Consider the following 21459-nt stretch of genomic DNA (forward strand, 5'->3'; position numbering starts at 1 on the left):
ACAGAGAGAACTGTCTCCTGAACCTAGATATATAACAGATAGAACTGTCTAACCGAACCTAGATATATAAACAGATAGAACTGTCTCCGAACCTAGATATATAACAGATAGAACTGTCTGGTTGAACCTAGATATATAACAGATAGAACTGTCTCGAACCTAGATATATAAACAGATAGAACTGTCTCCGAACCTAGATATATAAACAGATAGAACTGTCTCCGAACCTACATATATAACAGATAGAACTGTCTCCGAACCTAGATATATAACAGATAGAACTGTCTCCGAACCTAGATATAACAGATAGAACTGTCTCCGAACCTAGATATATAACAGAGAGAACTGTCTCCGAACCTAGATATATAACAGAGAGAACTGTCTCCGAACCTAGATATATAAACAGATAGAACTGTCTCCGAACCTAGATATATAAACAGAGAGAACTGTCTCCGAACCTAGATATATAAACAGAGAGAACTGTCTCCGAACCTAGATATATAAATATAACTGTCTCCGAACCTAGATATATAACAGATAGAACTGTCTCCGAACCTAGATATATAACAGATAGAACTGTCTCCGACCCTAGATATATAAAGGAGATAGAACTGTCTCCCAACCTAGATATATAACAGATAGAACTGTCACCTAACCTAGATATATTAACAGATAGAACTGTCTCACAACCTAGATATATAACAGATAGAACTGTCTCCAACCTAGATATATAAACAGAGAGAACTGTCTCAACCTAGATATATAAACAGATAGAACATGTCTCCGAACCTAGATATATTAACAGATAGAACTGTCTCCGAACCTAGATATATAACAGGATAGAACTGTCTCCGAACCTAGATATATAACAGATAGAACTGTCTCCGAACCTAGATATATAACAGATAGAACTGTCTCCGAACCTAGATATATAAACAGAGAGAACTGTCTCCAGGTCCTAGATATATAACAGATAGAACTGTCTCCTGAACCTAGATATATAAATATAACTGTCTCCGAACCTAGATATATAAACAGAGAAACTGTCTCGAACCTAGATATATAGACAGACAGAACTGTCTCCGAACCTAGATCATATAGACAGACAGAACTGTCTCCGAACCTAGATATATAAACAGATAGAAATGTCTCCGAACCTAGATATATAAACAGATAGAAATGTCTCCGAACCTAGATATACACAGCAGAACTTAGATATATAAAGAGATAGAACTGTCTCCAAACCGACAGAGACAGACAGACAGTCACTCTCAGAGACAGACAGTTACCTCTCAGCTAGACTCTGTTGTAACCTGATCCCCAGTCAGTTACCTCTCGGCTAGACTCTGTTGTAACCTTATCCCCAGTCAGTTACCTCTCGGCTAGACTCTGTGTAACCTGATCCCCAGTCAGTTACCTCTCGGCTAGACTCTGTTGCTGGTTGATGCCGATGTTAAACAGTAACGGGTGAACTCTTAAGTCCTCCATCTCTCAGTTCCCCTGGTAACAACAGGTACGTCTCCGATGGCAAGGGACTTCCACACAAAAACAACCCCTAGGGACAGAGAGAGAGAGACAGAGAAAAGAGAGAGAGAGACAGAGAGAGAGAGAGAGAGACAGAGAGAAAGAGAGAGAGAGAGAGAGAGACGGAGAGACAGAGAGAAAAGAGAGACAGAGAGACAGAGAGAGAGAGAGAGGTGAGAGAGAGAGAGAGAGGAGACAGAGAGAGACAGAGAGAGAGAGAGAGAGGGTGAGAGAGAGACAGAGAGAGACAGAGAGAGGGAGAGAGAGAGAGAGACAGAGAGAGGGAGAGAGAGAGAGAGAGAGAGAGAGAGAGAGAGAGAGATAGAGAGAGAGGATTATAAGACAAGATGATTTGCTTGTGATACCATCAAGAGTTACAGATCGTTGTGTGTGTGTGCGTGTTACCGTAGTCCAGTGACAGAGGGCAGTAGATCTGTGGGTTGTTCTGATTTGGCTTCAGTTATTTTGAAGGAGACTCTATTCAGGTCTGATACTCCCATCTCCATATCCTCTAACATACCCACCTCATCACCTAACACACACACACACACACACACACACACACACACACACACACACACACACACACACACAGAGAATGAGAAAAACATAACAGCAACATGTGTGTGTGTTTTCCATAGTATCTGGGGAAAATCGGGGAGAAGGGCTTTGGTCATATTTGTGACCAAGAACCCGATGGTCACTATAGATGACAGAGCTCCAGAGTTCCTCTGTGGAGATGGGAGAACCTTTCAGAAGGACAGACCATCTCTGCAGATATAGATACATTACCAATCAGGCTTTTATGGTAGATAGAAGCCAGTCCTCAGTAAAGGCACATGACAGCATGCTAGGAGTTTGCCAAAAGGTACATAAAGACCCAGACCATGAGAAACAAGATTCTCTGGTCTGATGAAATACAAGATTATAACACTTGGTCCTGAATGCCAAGCTTCACATCTGGAGGAAACCTGGCACCATCCCTCCAGTGAAGCATGATGGCTGCATTATGCTGTGGGGATGTTTTTCAGTGGCAGGGAATGGCAGACTTAGTCAGGATCGAGGGAAAGATGAACGGAGTATAGAGAGATCCATTGATGAAAACCTGCTCCAGAGCACTAGACCCTCAGACTGTGGTGAAGGTTCACCTTCCAACAGGACAACGACACTAAGTACACAGCCAAGACAACACAGAATGTGACTTTGGGACAAGTATCTGAATGTCCTTGAGTGGCCCAGCCAGAGCCTGGACTTGAACCTGATCGTAACGTCTCTGTTAAGACCTGAAAATAGCTGTGCAGCGCGCTCCCCATCCAACCTGTCAGAGCTTGAGAGGATCTGCAGAGAAGAATGGAGTTAACTCCCCAAATACAGGTGTGACAAGCTTATAGATCCTACCCAAGAAGACTCTAGGATGTAATCGTTACTTTAACAAAGTACTGATGTAAAGCGTATGAATACGGATGTAACGATATAGATACCGTCCGTGGGATATAGTCCGGGTTAGGGAGGGTTTGGCCAGTAGGGATATCCTTGTCTCATCGCACACCAGCGACTCCTGTAGATATAGGGCGCAGTGAGTGCTAACCAAGGTTGCCAGGTATAGGTGTTTCCTCCGACAGATTGGTGCAGCTGGCTTAGGCTATAGATGGCGCTGTGTTATAGATAGCAGTACGGCTTATGGGTGGCTTTCGACCTTTGTCTCTCCCGAGCCCGTATGGGAGTTAGATACGATGAGACAAGATATTACTTACTAACAATTGATACCACAAAATAATGATAAAATAAATTAATAAAAAACTTTATTAAAAACTATAGCCCGGGAACAAAACATTATTTTGGTTATGGCCAGGAAATCCACAGACCTTAATCCCATTGAGAATTTGTATCAGATCCTCATACATTGGGTGGACAAACAAAACCCCACAAATTCTGACAAACTCCAAGATACATTATGCAAGAATGGGCTGCCATCAGTCAGATGTGGCCCAGAAGTTAATTGACAGGATGCCAGGGCGGATTGCAGATATAGTCTTCAAAAAAAGAAGGGTCATTACTGCAGATATTGACTCTTTTCATCAACTTCATGTAATTGTCAATAAAAGCATAGATATGACACTTATGAAATGCTTGTAATTATACTTCAGTATTCCATAGTAACATCTGACAAAAATATCTAAAGACACGAAAGCAGCAAACTTTGTGAAAATTCATATTTGTGTCATTCTCCAAACGTTTTGCCACGACTGTAGATACATTATGTATATATAGTATGTATAGATATAGATACATTATGTATAGATATAGATACATTATGTATAGATATAGATACATTATGTATAGATATGTATATATAGATATAGATACATTATGTATAGATATAGATACATTATGTATAGATATAGATACATTATGTATAGATATAGATACATTATGTATAGATATAGATACATTATGTATAGATATAGTAATATAGTATGTATAGATATAGATACATTATGTATAGATATAGATACATTATGTATAGATATAGATACATTATGTATAGATATAGTATGTATAGATATAGATACATTATGTATAGATATGTATATATAGATATAGATACATTATGTATAGATATAGATACATTATGTATAGATATAGATACATTATGTATAGATATAGATACATTATGTATAGATATGTATATATAGATATAGATACATTATGTATAGATATAGATACAGTATATATAGATATAGATACATTATGTATAGATATAGATACATTATGTATAGATATAGATACATTATGCATAGATATAGATACATTATGTATAGATATAGATACATTATGCATAGATATAGATACATTATGTATAGATATAGATACATTATGCATAGATATAGATACATTATGTATAGATATATATATATAGATATAGATACATTATGCATAGATATAGATACATTATGCATAGATATAGATACATTATGCATAGATATAGATAGATATAGATATATTATGTATAGATATAGATACATTATGCATAGATATATATAGATATAGATATATTATGTATAGATATAGATACATTATGCATAGATATATATAGATATAGATATATTATGTATAGATATAGATACATTATGCATAGATATATATAGATATAGATATATTATGTATAGATATAGATACATTATGCATAGATATATATAGATATAGATATATTATGTATAGATATAGATACATTATGCATAGATATATATAGATATAGATACATTATGTATAGATATACTATGTATAGATACAGATACATTATGTATAGATATAGATAGATATAGATACACTATGTATAGATATAGATAGATATAGATACACTATGTATAGATATAGATAGATAGATATAGATAGATATAGTATGTATAGATATAGATACATTATGTATAGATATATATAGATAAATTATGTATAGATATAGATACACTATGTATAGATATAGATACATTATGAGTAGATACAGTGCCTTGCGAAAGTATTCGGCCCCCTTGAACTTTGCGACCTTTTGCCACATTTCAGGCTTCAAACATAAAGCTATAAAACTGTATTTTTTGTGAAGAATCAACAACAAGTGGGACACAATCATGAAGTGGAACGACATTTATTGGATATTTCAAACTTTTTAACAAATCAAAAACTGAAAAATTGGGCGTGCAAAATTATTCAGCCCCTTTACTTTCAGTGCAGCAAACTCTCTCCAGAAGTTCAGTGAGGATCTCTGAATGATCCAATGTTGACCTAAATGACTAATGATGATAAATACAATCCACCTGTGTGTAATCAAGTCTCCGTATAAATGCACCTGCACTGTGATAGTCTCAGAGGTCCGTTAAAAGCGCAGAGAGCATCATGAAGAACAAGGAACACACCAGGCAGGTCCGAGATACTGTTGTGAAGAAGTTTAAAGCCGGATTTGGATACAAAAAGATTTCCCAAGCTTTAAACATCCCAAGGAGCACTGTGCAAGCGATAATATTGAAATGGAAGGAGTATCAGACCACTGCAAATCTACCAAGACCTGGCCGTCCCTCTAAACTTTCAGCTCATACAAGGAGAAGACTGATCAGAGATGCAGCCAAGAGGCCCATGATCACTCTGGATGAACTGCAGAGATCTACAGCTGAGGTGGGAGACTCTGTCCATAGGACAACAATCAGTCGTATATTGCACAAATCTGGCCTTTATGGAAGAGTGGCAAGAAGAAAGCCATTTCTTAAAGATATCCATAAAAAGTGTCGTTTAAAGTTTGCCACAAGCCACCTGGGAGACACACCAAACATGTGGAAGAAGGTGCTCTGGTCAGATATATATATACATACATATCATATATACACATAATGTATCTATATCTATATATATATATATCTATACATACTGTATCTATATCTATGCATAATGTATCTATATCTACACATAATGTATCTATATCTATATATATATATCTATACATAATGTATCTATATCTATACATAATGTATCTATATCTATATATACATATCTATACATACTGTATCTATATCTATGCATAATGTAACTATATCTACACATAATGTATCTATATCTATATATACATATCTATACATACTGTATCTATATCTATGCATAATGTATCTATATCTATACATACTGTATCTATATCTATGCATAATGTATCTATATCTATACATAATGTATCTATATCTATATATACATATCTATACATAATGTATCTATATCTATATATATATATCTATACATAATGTATCTATATCTATATATACATATATACACATAATGTATCTATATCTATATATACATATCTATACATAATGTATCTATATCTATACATAATGTATCTATATCTATATATATATATCTATACATAATGTATCTATATCTATATATACATATATACACATAATGTATCTATATCTATATATACATATCTATACATAATGTATCTATATCTATGCATAATGTATCTATATCTATATATATATATCTATACATAATGTATCTATATCTATGCATAATGTATCTATATCTATACATACTATATCTATACATAATGTATCTATATCTATACATAATGTATCTATATCTATACATACTGTATCTATATCTATACATAATGTATCTATATCTATGCATAATGTATCTATATCTATACATACTGTATCTATATCTATACATAATGTATCTATATCTATACATAATGTATCTATATCTATACATAATGTATCTATATCTATACATAATGTATCTATATCTATACATACTGTATATCTATATCTATACATAATATCTATATCTATATATACTGTATCTATATCTATACATAATGTATCTATATCTATGCATAATGTATCTATATCTATATATACTATATCTATACATAATGTATCTATATCTATATATACTGTATCTATATCTATGCATAATGTATCTATATCTATACATAATATATATATCTATATCTATATATACATATCTATACATAATGTATCTATATCTATGCATAATGTATCTATATCTATACATACTGTATCTATATCTATACATAATGTATCTATATCTATATATACATATCTATACATAATGTATCTATATCTATGCATAATGTATCTATATCTATACATAATGTATCTATATCTATACATAATATCTATATCATACTGTATCTATATCTATACATAATGTATCTATATCTATACATAATGTATCTATATCTATACATACTATACATACTGTATCTATATCTATACATACTGTATCTATATCTATACATAATGTATCATAATGTATATATATCTATATCTATACATAATGTATCTATATCTATACATAATGTATCTATATCTATACATAATGTATCTATCTATACATAATGTATCTATATCTATATATATATCTATACATAATGTATCTATATCTATATATGTATCTATATCTATACATAATGTATCTATATCTATATATACATATCTATACATAATGTATCTATATCTATACATACTGTATCTATATCTATGCATAATGTATCTATATCTATATATATATCTATACATAATGTATCTATATCTATATATATATATCTATACATAATGTATCTATATCTATGCATAATGTATCTATATCTATGCATAATGTATCTATATCTATACATAATGTATCTATATCTATATATACATATCTATACATAATGTATCTATGTCTATATATACATATCTATACATACTGTATCTATATCTATACATAATGTATCTATATCTATACATAATGTATCTATCTATATCTATACATAATGTATCTATATCTATACATACTGTATCTATATCTATGCATAATGTATCTATATCTATACATAATGTATCTATATCTATACATACTGTATCTATATCTATACATAATGTATCTATATCTATACATAATGTATCTATATCTATGCATAATGTATCTATATCTATACATAATATATCTATACGTAATCTGGATCTATATCTATACATATATATATATATATATATGTGTGTGTGTGTGTGTGTGTGTATAACTCACTGTAGGTGCTGAGCAGTCCTTCAAACTGTGTGATGAGCCCAACCTCACAGAGCTGCAGCAGGAAGCCTTTATCCTCCAGACCCGAGTACAGCTCAGTACAAACCCACACACCACCGCACACAGCTAGAGAGATGGGGGGAGAGAGAGGGGAGAGGGGGGAGGGAGGGGGGGGGGGAGGGAGAGAGAGAGGGGGGGGAGGGAGGGAGAGAGGGAGAGGAGAGAGGGGGAGGGAGAGAGAGAGAGGGGGAGGGGGAGAGAGGGGGAGGGAGGGAGAGAGAGGGGGAGGGGAGGGAGAGAGAGAGAGAGGGGGGAGGGAGAGAGAGGGGGGGAGGGAGAGAGAGAGGGGGAGGGAGAGGAGAGAGGGGAGGGAGGGAGAGAGAGGGGGAGGGGAGGGAGAGGGGGGGAGGGAGAGGAGAGAGGGGGAGAGAGAGAGGGGGGGAGGGAGAGAGAGGGAGGGAGAGAGAGAGAGGAGAGGGAGAGAGAGAGGGGGGAGGGAGGGAGAGAGAGGGGGGAGGGAGAGAGAGGGAGGGGGAGGGAGAGAGAGAGGGGGAGGGAGGGAGAGAGAGGGGAGGGAGAGAGAGAGGGGGAGGGGGAGAGAGGGGGAGGGAGAGAGAGAGGGGGAGGGAGGGAGGAGAGGGAGAGAGAGAGGGGGAGGGAGAGAGAGAGAGAGGGGGAGGGAGAGAGAGAGGGGGGGAGGGAGGGAGGGAGAGAGAGAGGGGGAGGGAGAGAGAGAGAGGGGGAGGGAGAGAGAGAGGGGGGGAGGGAGGGAGAGAGAGGGGGAGGGAGAGAGAGAGAGGGGGGGGGGAGAGGAGGGGGGGGGGAGAGGAGAGAGAGGGGGAGGGAGAGAGGGAGAGAGAGGGGGAGAGAGAGGGGAGGGAGAGGGAGAGAGGGGGGAGGGAGAGGGAGAGGCGAGGGAGGGAGAGGGGGGGGAGGGAGAGAGAGGGAGAGAGGGGGGAGAGAGAGAGGGGAGAGAGGGGGAGGGAGAGAGAGAGGGGGGAGGGAGAGGAGGGGGAGGGAGGGAGGGAGAGGGGGGAGGGGGAGAGAGGGGGAGGGAGAGGGGAGGGAGAGAGGAGGGGGAGGGGAGAGAGAGGGGGAGGGAGAGAGGGGAGGGAGAGAGAGAGGGGGGGGGAGGGAGAGAGGAGAGGGGGAGGGAGAGAGGGGGAGGGAGGGGAGAGGGGGGAGAGGAGAGAGAGAGGGAGGAGGGAGAGAGGGGGAGGGAGAGGGGGGGAGGGAGAGAGGGAGGGGGAGGGAGAGGGGGGGGGGAGAGAGAGGGGGGGAGAGGGGGAGAGGAGGGAGGGAGAGAGGGGGGAGGGAGAGAGAGGGGGAGGGAGAGAGAGAGAGTAGGGAGGGAGGAGAGGGAGAGGGGGGAGGGAGAGAGAGAGGGGGAGGGAGGGAGATACATTAGGGGGAGGGAGAGAGGTCCTGGGGAGGGAGAGAGAGAGGGGGAAGAGAGGGGAGGGGGAGAGAGGGAGGGGGAGAGAGACATGGGGGAGAGAGCATGGGGAGAGAGAGGGGAGGGGGAAGAGATGGGGGGGGAGGGATGTTAGGGGGAAGAGAGGGGAGGACCACATAGTTAGAGATCATATTGAAAGATACATTAAAGGACGTAGGTCCTGTTAGGGACCACCTGGCTGAAGACCACATGTTAGAGATCTAACCAAACATGACCACATGTTAGAGATCTAACCAAACATGACCACATGTTAGAGATCTAACAAACATGACCACATGTTAGAGATCTAACCAAACATGACCACATGTTAGAGATCTAACCAAACATGACCACATGTTATCAACTATACAAGAGCCCCCCCCATCCCACCACACTACTCACTGCCTGGCTGAAGACAGCATCTCGTCTGTGTGTCAGGGGCTGACCATGGCAGGCTGATGCTGCTGCCCCCTGTAGGAGGACGAAGGTCATAGCACACCGGGCCCTCTCCACCGCGTCACTCACACACTCCTTCAGAGTCACAACTAGAGGGAGGAGTTGCTCTTGCCACAAAGGGGACAGGTCTGGAAGAGGGGCGAGAGAGGCCTGCCAAGGAGCGCGGGAAGGGTCTGGAAAGGGGGAAGAGAGAGTTCAAATCCATTCAATTATCTGTGGAACGAATGATTTCAGGAACCTAATAAAAGTTGCAAACAGAAATGGATCCTTCATTAAAGTTCTCCCCAATCTGAATCGGTCTGATTGATTGAAGATATAGTAACCTTTCCATTCACTTATAGATATTTTCTTAAGGAACCAAGGAAGGAAGGATGTAGGAACCAAGGAAGTAAGAACCAAGGAAGGATGTAGGAACCAAGGTAGGAAGGATGTAGGAACCAAGGTAGGAAGGATGTAGGAACCAAGGAAGGAAGTATGTAGGGACCAAGGAATGAAGGATGTAGGAACCAAGGAAGGAAGGATGTAGGAACCAAGGTAGGAAGGATGTAGGAACCAAGGAAGGAAGGATGTAGGAACCATGGTAGGAAGTATGTAGGACCCAAGGTAGGAAGCTTGTAGGAACCAAGGTAGGAAGGATGTAGGAACCAAGGAAGGAAGGAGGTAGGAGCCAAGGAAGGAACAATGTAGGAACCAAGGGAGGAAGGATGTAGGAACCAAGGTAGGAAGGATGTAGGAACCAAGGAAGGAATGATGTAGGAACCAAGGGAGGAACGATGTAGGAACCAAGGTAGGAAGGATGTAGGAACCAAGGAAGAAAGGATGTAGGATCCAAGGAAGGAAGGATGTAGGAACCAAGGGAGGAAGGATGTATTTCTGAAGTATTGCTACAGTTTGGGGCCGTACCAGTGTTGTGTGAGGTGGTGGTGACATCATTCTGTGTCTGTGAGGTAACTTCCTGTTTCCTGTTCTCCCTCTCCTGTAGCCGGTCCACCATGGCGATGATGCAGTTCAGACTCATAGCAACGTTAGCCCACACCCTGTCCTAAACACACAACGTTAGTCCACACCCTGTCCTAAACACACAACGTTAGTCCACACCCTGTCCTAAACACACAATGTTAGCCCACACCGTGTCCTAAACACACAACGTTAGTCCACACCCTGTCCTAAACACACAACGTTAGTCCACACCCTGTCCTAAACACACAACGTTAGTCCACACCCTGTCCTAAATACACAACCCCTACCCTGTCCTAAACACACAACGTTAGTCCACAACCTGTCCTAAACACACAATGTTAGTCCACACCCTGTCCTAAACACACATACAACGTTAGCCCACACCATGTACTAAACACACAACGTTAGCCCACTCCCTGTCCTAAACACACACACACTTTTAGCCCACACCCTGTCCTAAACACACTACATGAGCCCACACCCTGTCCTAAACACACACACAATGTTAGTCCACATCCTGTCCTAAACACACAAAATTAGCTCACACCTTGTACTAAGCACACACTTTTAGCCCACACCCTGTCCTAAACACACAACGTTAGTCCACACCCTGTCCTAAACACACAACATTAGCCCACACCCTGTCCTAAACACACAACGTTAGCCCACACCCTGTCCTCAACACACACACACTTTTAGCCCACACCCTGTCCTAAACACACACACAATGTTAGTCCACACCCTGTCCTAAACACACAAAATTAGCTCACACCTTGTACTAAGCACACACTTTTAGCCCACACCCTGTCCTAAACACACAACGTTAGTCCACACCCTGTCCTAAACACACAACATTAGCCCACACCCTGTCCTAAACACACAACGTTAGCCCACACCCTGTCCTCAACACACACACACTTTTAGCCCACACCCTGTCCTAAACACACACACAACGTTAGCCCACACCATGTACTAAACACACAACGTTAGCCCACTCCCTGTCCTAAACACACACACACTTTTAGCCCACACCCTGTCCTAAACACACAACGTTAGCCCACACCCTGTCCTAAAACACAACGTTAGTCCACACCCTGTCCTAAACACAAACACACAACGTTAGTCCACACCCTGTCCTAAACACACACACAACGTTAGCCCACACCCTGTCCTAAACACACAACGTTAGCCCACACCCTGTCCTAAACACACACACAACGTTAGTCCACATCCTGTCCTAAACACACACACGTTGGCCCACACCCTGTCCTAAACACACAACGTTAGCCCACACCCTGTCCTAAAAACACAACGTTAGTCCACCCCCTGTCCTAAACACACACACACAACGTTAGCCCACACCCTGTCCTAAACACACACACAACGTTAGTCCACACCCTGTCCTAAACACACGCACAACATTAGTCCACACCCTGTCCTAAACACACACACAACGTTAGTCTACACCCTGTCCTAAACACACACAACGTTAGCTCACACCCTGTCCTAAACACACAACGTTAGCCCACACCCTGTCCTAAACACACAACGTTAGCCCACACCGTGTCCTAAACACACAACGTTAGTCCACACCCTGTCCTAAACACACAACGTTAGCCCACACCGTGTCCTAAACACAAAACGTTAGTCCACACCCTGTCCTAAACCCACACACAACGTTAGCCCACACCCTGTCCTAAACACACAACGTTGGCCCACACCGTGTCCTAAACACACAATGTTAGTCCACACCCTGTCCTGAACACACACACAACGTTAGCCCACACCCTGTCCTAAACACACAACGTTAGCCCACACCCTGTCCTAAACACACACACAACATTAGCCCACACCCTGTCCTAAACACACAACGTTAGCCCACACCCTGTCCTAAAAACACAACGTTAGTCCACCCCCTGTCCTAAACACACACACACAACGTTAGCCCACACCCTGTCCTAAACACACAACGTTAGCCCACACCCTGTCCTAAACACACGCACAACATTAGTCCACACCCTGTCCTAAACACACACACAACGTTAGTCTACACCCTGTCCTAAACACACACAACGTTAGCTCACACCCTGTCCTAAACACACAACGTTAGTCCACCCCTGTCCTAAACACACACACACAACGTTAGCCCACACCCTGTCCTAAACACACACACAACGTTAGTCCACACCCTGTCCTAAACACACGCACAACATTAGTCCACACCCTGTCCTAAACACACACACAACGTTAGTCTACACCCTGTCCTAAACACACACAACGTTAGCTCACACCCTGTCCTAAACACACAACGTTAGCCCACACCCTGTCCTAAACACACAACGTTAGCCCACACCGTGTCCTAAACACACAAAGTTAGTCCACACCCTGTCCTAAACACACAACGTTAGCCCACACCGTGTCCTAAACACAAAACGTTAGTCCACACCCTGTCCTAAACCCACACACAACATTAGCCCACACCCTGTCCTAAACACACAACGTTGGCCCACACCGTGTCCTAAACACACAATGTTAGTCCACACCCTGTCCTGAACACACACACAACGTTAGCCCACACCCTGTCCTAAACACACAACGTTAGCCCACACCCTGTCCTAAACACACACACAACATTAGCCCACACCCTGTCCTCAACACATTAGTCCACACCCTGTCCAACACATTAGTCCACACCCTGTCCAACACATTAGTCCACACCCTGTCCTACATATTAGTCCACACCCTGTCCAACACATTAGTCAACACCCTGTCCTAAACACACAAGATTAGTCCACACCCTGTCCAACACATTAGTCCACACCCTGTCCTAAACACACAACATTAGTCCACACCCTGTCCAACACATTAGTCAACACCCTGTCCTACACATTAGTCAACACCCTGTCCTACACATTAGTCAACACCCTGTCCTACACATTAGTCCACACCCTGTCCTACACATTAGTCAACACCCTGTCCTAAACACACAACATTAGTCCACACCCTGTCCAACATATTAGTCCACACCCTGTCCTACACATTAGTCAACACCCTGTCCTAAACACACAACATTAGTCCACACCCTGTCCAACATATTAGTCCACACCCTGTCCAACACATTAGTCAACACCCTGTCCTAAACACACAACATTAGTCCACACCCTGTCCAACACATTAGTCAACACCCTGTCCTACACATTAGTCAACACCCTGTCCTACACATTAGTCAACACCCTGTCCTACACATTAGTCCACACCCTGTCCTACACATTAGTCAACACCCTGTCCTAAACACATTAGTCCACAACCTGTCCAACACATTAGTCAACACCCTGTCCTACACATTAGTCCACACCCTGTCCTAAACACATTAGTCCACACCCTGTCCAACACATTAGTCAACACCCTGTCCTACACATTAGTCCACACCCTGTCCTAAACACACAAGATTAGTCCACACCCTGTCCAACATATTAGTCCACACCCTGTCCAACACATTAGTCAACACCCTGTCCTAAACACACAACATTAGTCCACACCCTGTCCAACACATTAGTCAACACACAGTCCTAAATACACACATTAGTCCACACCCTGTCCAACACCTTATTCCACACCCTGTCCTACACATTAGTCAACACCCTGTCCTACACATTAGTCCACACCCTGTCCAACACATTAGTCCACACCCTGTCCTACACATTAGTCAATACCCTGTCCTACACATTAGTCCACACCCTGTCCAACACATTAGTCAACACCCTGTTCAACATATTAGTCCACACCCTGTCCTACACATTAGTCAACACCCTGTCCTAAACACACAACATTAGTCAACACCCTGTCCTACACATTAGTCAACACCCTGTCCTAAACACACAACATTAGTCCACACCCTGTCCAACACATTAGTCAACACCCTGTCCTACACATTAGTCCACACCCTGTCCGACACATTAGTCAACACCCTGTCCTAAACACATTAGTCCACACCCTGTCCAACACATTAGTCAACACCCTGTCCTACACCCTGTCCTAAACACATTAGTCCCACCATTAGTCCACACCCTAAACACATTAGTCCACACCCTGTCCTAACATTAGTCCACACCCTGTCCTAAACACATTAGTCCACACCCTGTCCTAAACACATTAGTCCACACCCTGTCCTACACATTAGTCCACACCCTGTAGAAACACATTAGTCCACACATACATTAGTCCACACCCTGTCCTAAAGTCCACATTAGTCCACACCCTGTCCAACACATTAGTCCACACACACCTCCTGTCCTAGTCCACACCCTGTCCTAAACACATTACACCCTGTCCTAAACACATTAGTCCACACCCTGTCCTAAACACATTAGTCCACACCCTGTCCTTAGTCCACACCCTGTCCTAAACACATTAGTCCACACCCTGTCCTAAACACATTAGTCCACACCCTGTCCTAACACATTAGTCCAGTCAACACCCTGTCCTACACATTAGTCCACACCCTGTCCTACACATTAGTCACACACCCTGTCCTAAACACATTAGTCCACACCCTGTCCTAAACACCCTGTCCTACACATTAGTCACACGTTAGTCAACACCCTGTCCTAAACACACACAACCCTGTTAAACACACACAACGCTCACACCCTGTCCTAAACACACAACGTTAGCCCACACCCTGTCCTAAACACACAGCCCACACCCTGTCCTAAACACACAACGTTAGCCCACACCGTGTCCTAAACACACAACGTTAGTCCACACCCTGTCCTAAACACACAACGTTAGCCCACACCGTGTCCTAAACACAAAACGTTAGTCCACACCCTGTCCTAAACCCACACACAACGTTAGCCCACACCCTGTCCTAAACACACAACGTTGGCCCACACCGTGTCCTAAACACACAATGTTAGTCCACACCCTGTCCTGAACACACACACAACGTTAGCCCACACCCTGTCCTAAACACACAACGTTAGCCCACACCCTGTCCTAAACACACACAACATTAGCCCACACCCTGTCCTAAACACACAACGTTAGCCCACACCCTGTCCTAAAAACACAACGTTAGTCCACCCCTGTCCTAAACACACACACACAACGTTAGCCCACACCCTGTCCTAAACACACAACGTTAGCCCACACCCTGTCCTAAACACACGCACAACATTAGTCCACACCCTGTCCTAAACACACACACAACGTTAGTCTACACCCTGTCCTAAACACACACAACGTTAGCTCACACCCTGTCCTAAACACACAACGTTAGTCCACCCCTGTCCTAAACACACACACACAACGTTAGCCCACACCCTGTCCTAAACACACACACAACGTTAGTCCACACCCTGTCCTAAACACACGCACAACATTAGTCCACACCCTGTCCTAAACACACACACAACGTTAGTCTACACCCTGTCCTAAACACACACAACGTTAGCTCACACCCTGTCCTAAACACACAACGTTAGCCCACACCCTGTCCTAAACACACAACGTTAGCCCACACCGTGTCCTAAACACACAAAGTTAGTCCACACCCTGTCCTAAACACACAACGTTAGCCCACACCGTGTCCTAAACACAAAACGTTAGTCCACACCCTGTCCTAAACCCACACACACATTAGCCCACACCCTGTCCTAAACACACAACGTTGGCCCACACCGTGTCCTAAACACACAATGTTAGTCCACACCCTGTCCTGAACACACACACAACGTTAGCCCACACCCTGTCCTAAACACACAACGTTAGCCCACACCCTGTCCTAAACACACACACAACATTAGCCCACACCCTGTCCTCAACACATTAGTCCACACCCTGTCCAACACATTAGTCCACACCCTGTCCAACACATTAGTCCACACCCTGTCCTACATATTAGTCCACACCCTGTCCAACACATTAGTCAACACCCTGTCCTAAACACACAAGATTAGTCCACACCCTGTCCAACACATTAGTCCACACCCTGTCCTAAACACACAACATTAGTCCACACCCTGTCCAACACATTAGTCAACACCCTGTCCTACACATTAGTCAACACCCTGTCCTACACATTAGTCAACACCCTGTCCTACACATTAGTCCACACCCTGTCCTACACATTAGTCAACACCCTGTCCTAAACACACAACATTAGTCCACACCCTGTCCAACATATTAGCCCACACCCTGTCCTACACATTAGTCAACACCCTGTCCTAAACACACAACATTAGTCCACACCCTGTCCAACATATTAGTCCACACCCTGTCCAACACATTAGTCAACACCCTGTCCTAAACACACAACATTAGTCCACACCCTGTCCAACACATTAGTCAACACCCTGTCCTACACATTAGTCAACACCCTGTCCTACACATTAGTCAACACCCTGTCCTACACATTAGTCCACACCCTGTCCTACACATTAGTCAACACCCTGTCCTAAACACATTAGTCCACAACCTGTCCAACACATTAGTCAACACCCTGTCCTACACATTAGTCCACACCCTGTCCTAAACACATTAGTCCACACCCTGTCCAACACATTAGTCAACACCCTGTCCTACACATTAGTCCACACCCTGTCCTAAACACACAAGATTAGTCCACACCCTGTCCAACATATTAGTCCACACCCTGTCCAACACATTAGTCAACACCCTGTCCTAAACACACAACATTAGTCCACACCCTGTCCAACACATTAGTCAACACACAGTCCTAAATACACACATTAGTCCACACCCTGTCCAACACCTTATTCCACACCCTGTCCTACACATTAGTCAACACCCTGTCCTACACATTAGTCCACACCCTGTCCAACACATTAGTCCACACCCTGTCCTACACATTAGTCAATACCCTGTCCTACACATTAGTCCACACCCTGTCCAACACATTAGTCAACACCCTGTTCAACATATTAGTCCACACCCTGTCCTACACATTAGTCAACACCCTGTCCTAAACACACAACATTAGTCAACACCCTGTCCTACACATTAGTCAACACCCTGTCCTAAACACACAACATTAGTCCACACCCTGTCCAACACATTAGTCAACACCCTGTCCTACACATTAGTCCACACCCTGCCCGACACATTAGTCAACACCCTGTCCTAAACACATTAGTCCACACCCTGTCCAACACATTAGTCAACACCCTGTCCTACACATTAGCCCACACCCTGTCCTAAACACATTAGTCCACACCCTGTCCTAAACACATTAGTCCACACCCTGTCCTACACATTAGTCCACACCCTGTCCTAAACACATTAGTCCACACCCTGTCCTAAACACATTAGTCCACACCCTGTCCTACACATTAGTCCACACCCTGTAGAAACACATTAGTCCACACCCTGTCCTATACATTAGTCCACACCCTGTCCTACACATTAGTCCACACCCTGTAGAAACACATTAGTCCACACCCTGTCCAACACATTAGTCCACACCCTGTCTTATACATTAGTCCACACCCTGTCCTACACATTAGTCAAAACCCTGTCCTAAACACATTAGTCCACACTCTGTCCTAAACACATTAGTCCACACCCTGTCCAACACATTAGTCAACACCCTGTCCTAAACATTAGTCCACACCCTGTCCTAAACATTAGTCCACACCCTGTCCTAAACACATTAGTCCACACCCTGCCCTAAACACATTAGTCCACACCCTGTCCTACACAGTAGTCCACACCCTGTCCTACACATTAGTCCACACCCTGTCCTAAACACATTAGTCCACACCCTGTCCTAAACACATTAGTCCACACCCTGTCTAACACATCAGTCAACACCCTGTCCTACACATTAGTCCACACCCTGTCCTACACATTAGTCAACACCCTGTCCTAAACACATTAGTCCACACCCTGTCCAACACATTAGTCAACACCCTGTCCTACACATTAGTCCACACCCTGTCCTAAACACATTAGTCCACACCCTGTCCTAAACACATTAGTCCACACCCTGTCCTAAACACATTAGTCCATACCCTGTCCTAAACACATTAGTCCATACCCTGTCCTAAACACATTAGTCCACACCCTGTCCTACACATTAGTCCACACCCTGTCCTACACATTAGTCCACACCCTGTCCAACACATTAGTCAACACCCTGTCCTACACATTAGTCCACACCCTGTCCTAAACACACAAGATTAGTCCACACCCTGTCCAACACATTAGTCAACACCCTGTCCTACACATTAGTCCACACCCTGTCCTACACATTAGTCAACACCCTGTCCTAAACACACAACATTAGTCCACACCCTGTCCAACATATTAGTCCACACCCTGTCCTACACATTAGTCAACACCCTGTCCTAAACACACAACATTAGTCCACACCCTGTCCAACATATTAGTCCACACCCTGTCCAACACATTAGTCAACACCCTGTCCTAAACACACAACATTAGTCCACACCCTGTCCAACACATTAGTCAACACCCTGTCCTACACATTAGTCAACACCCTGTCCTACACATTAGTCAACACCCTGTCCTACACATTAGTCCACACCCTGTCCTACACATTAGTCAACACCCTGTCCTAAACACATTAGTCCACAACCTGTCCAACACATTAGTCAACACCCTGTCCTACACATTAGTCCACACCCTGTCCTAAACACATTAGTCCACACCCTGTCCAACACATTAGTCAACACCCTGTCCTACACATTAGTCCACACCCTGTCCTAAACACACAAGATTAGTCCACACCCTGTCCAACATATTAGTCCACACCCTGTCCAACACATTAGTCAACACCCTGTCCTAAACACACAACATTAGTCCACACCCTGTCCAACACATTAGTCAACACACAGTCCTAAATACACACATTAGTCCACACCCTGTCCAACACCTTATTCCACACCCTGTCCGACACATTAGTCAACACCCTGTCCTAAACACATTAGTCCACACCCTGTCCAACACATTAGTCAACACCCTGTCCTACACATTAGCCCACACCCTGTCCTAAACACATTAGTCCACACCCTGTCCTAAACACATTAGTCCACACCCTGTCCTACACATTAGTCCACACCCTGTCCTAAACACATTAGTCCACACCCTGTCCTAAACACATTAGTCCACACCCTGTCCTACACATTAGTCCACACCCTGTAGAAACACATTAGTCCACACCCTGTCCTATACATTAGTCCACACCCTGTCCTACACATTAGTCCACACCCTGTAGAAACACATTAGTCCACACCCTGTCCAACACATTAGTCCACACCCTGTCTTATACATTAGTCCACACCCTGTCCTACACATTAGTCAAAACCCTGTCCTAAACACATTAGTCCACACCCTGTCCTAAACACATTAGTCCACACCCTGTCCAACACATTAGTCAACACCCTGTCCTAAACATTAGTCCACACCCTGTCCTAAACATTAGTCCACACCCTGTCCTAAACACATTAGTCCACACCTGCCCTAAACACATTAGTCCACACCCTGTCCTACACAGTAGTCCACACCCTGTCCTACACATTAGTCCACACCCTGTCCTAAACACATTAGTCCACACCCTGTCCTAAACACATTAGTCCACACCCTGTCTAACACATCAGTCAACACCCTGTCCTACACATTAGTCCACACCCTGTCCTACACATTAGTCAACACCCTGTCCTAAACACATTAGTCCACACCCTGTCCTAAACACACACACAACGTTAGTCTACACCCTGTCCTAAACACACACAACGTTAGCTCACACCCTGTCCTAAACACACAACGTTAGCCCACACCCTGTCCTAAACACACAACGTTAGCCCACACCGTGTCCTAAACACACAACGTTAGTCCACACCCTGTCCTAAACACACAACGTTAGCCCACACCGTGTCCTAAACACAAAACGTTAGTCCACACCCTGTCCTAAACCCACACACAACGTTAGCCCACACCCTGTCCTAAACACACAACGTTGGCCCACACCGTGTCCTAAACACACAATGTTAGTCCACACCCTGTCCTGAACACACACACAACGTTAGCCCACACCCTGTCCTAAACACACAACGTTAGCCCACACCCTGTCCTAAACACACACACAACATTAGCCCACACCCTGTCCTAAACACACAACGTTAGCCCACACCCTGTCCTAAAACACAACGTTAGTCCACCCCTGTCCTAAACACACACACACAACGTTAGCCCACACCCTGTCCTAAACACGCAACGTTAGCCCACACCCTGTCCTAAACACACGCACAACATTAGTCCACACCCTGTCCTAAACACACACACAACGTTAGTCTACACCCTGTCCTAAACACACACAACGTTAGCTCACACCCTGTCCTAAACACACAACGTTAGTCCACCCCCTGTCCTAAACACACACACACAACGTTAGCCCACACCCTGTCCTAAACACACACACAACGTTAGTCCACACCCTGTCCTAAACACACGCACAACATTAGTCC

General features: G+C 43.4%; 1 protein-coding gene and 2 long non-coding RNA genes across 3 annotated transcripts in view; all 3 read right to left on the reverse strand.

Annotated features, from left to right (window-relative positions):
• LOC121847394 overlaps positions 1–1483 on the reverse strand; it is a 3378-nt gene extending 1895 nt beyond the window's left edge. Inside the window, exon 1 of the long non-coding RNA XR_006084253.1 lies at positions 1418–1483. This is a non-coding gene — a long non-coding RNA (uncharacterized LOC121847394). The remainder of the gene's footprint in view (positions 1–1417) is intronic.
• A 38-nt stretch (positions 1484–1521) lies between these two features.
• On the reverse strand, positions 1522–8195 carry LOC121847393. The gene is made up of 3 exons (XR_006084252.1): positions 8104–8195; positions 1930–2056; positions 1522–1555 (listed from the first exon to the last, which is right to left on the reverse strand). It is a non-coding gene; the product is annotated as an uncharacterized LOC121847393 (long non-coding RNA).
• Positions 8196–9719: 1524 nt separating this feature from the next.
• The window catches only part of LOC121847562 (type II inositol 3,4-bisphosphate 4-phosphatase-like), a 29577-nt gene continuing 17837 nt past the window's right edge, over positions 9720–21459 (reverse strand). The window contains exons 8-10 of the mRNA XM_042329310.1: positions 10895–11033; positions 9938–10164; positions 9720–9734 (exon numbers count right to left, since the gene is read on the reverse strand). Of these exons, the coding sequence (XP_042185244.1) occupies positions 9720–9734; positions 9938–10164; positions 10895–11033 (381 nt within the window). The remainder of the gene's footprint in view (positions 9735–9937; positions 10165–10894; positions 11034–21459) is intronic.

Source organism: Oncorhynchus tshawytscha, linkage group LG10 (assembly GCF_018296145.1).
Source record: "Oncorhynchus tshawytscha isolate Ot180627B linkage group LG10, Otsh_v2.0, whole genome shotgun sequence".
Classification (NCBI taxonomy): Eukaryota; Metazoa; Chordata; class Actinopteri; order Salmoniformes; family Salmonidae; genus Oncorhynchus; species Oncorhynchus tshawytscha.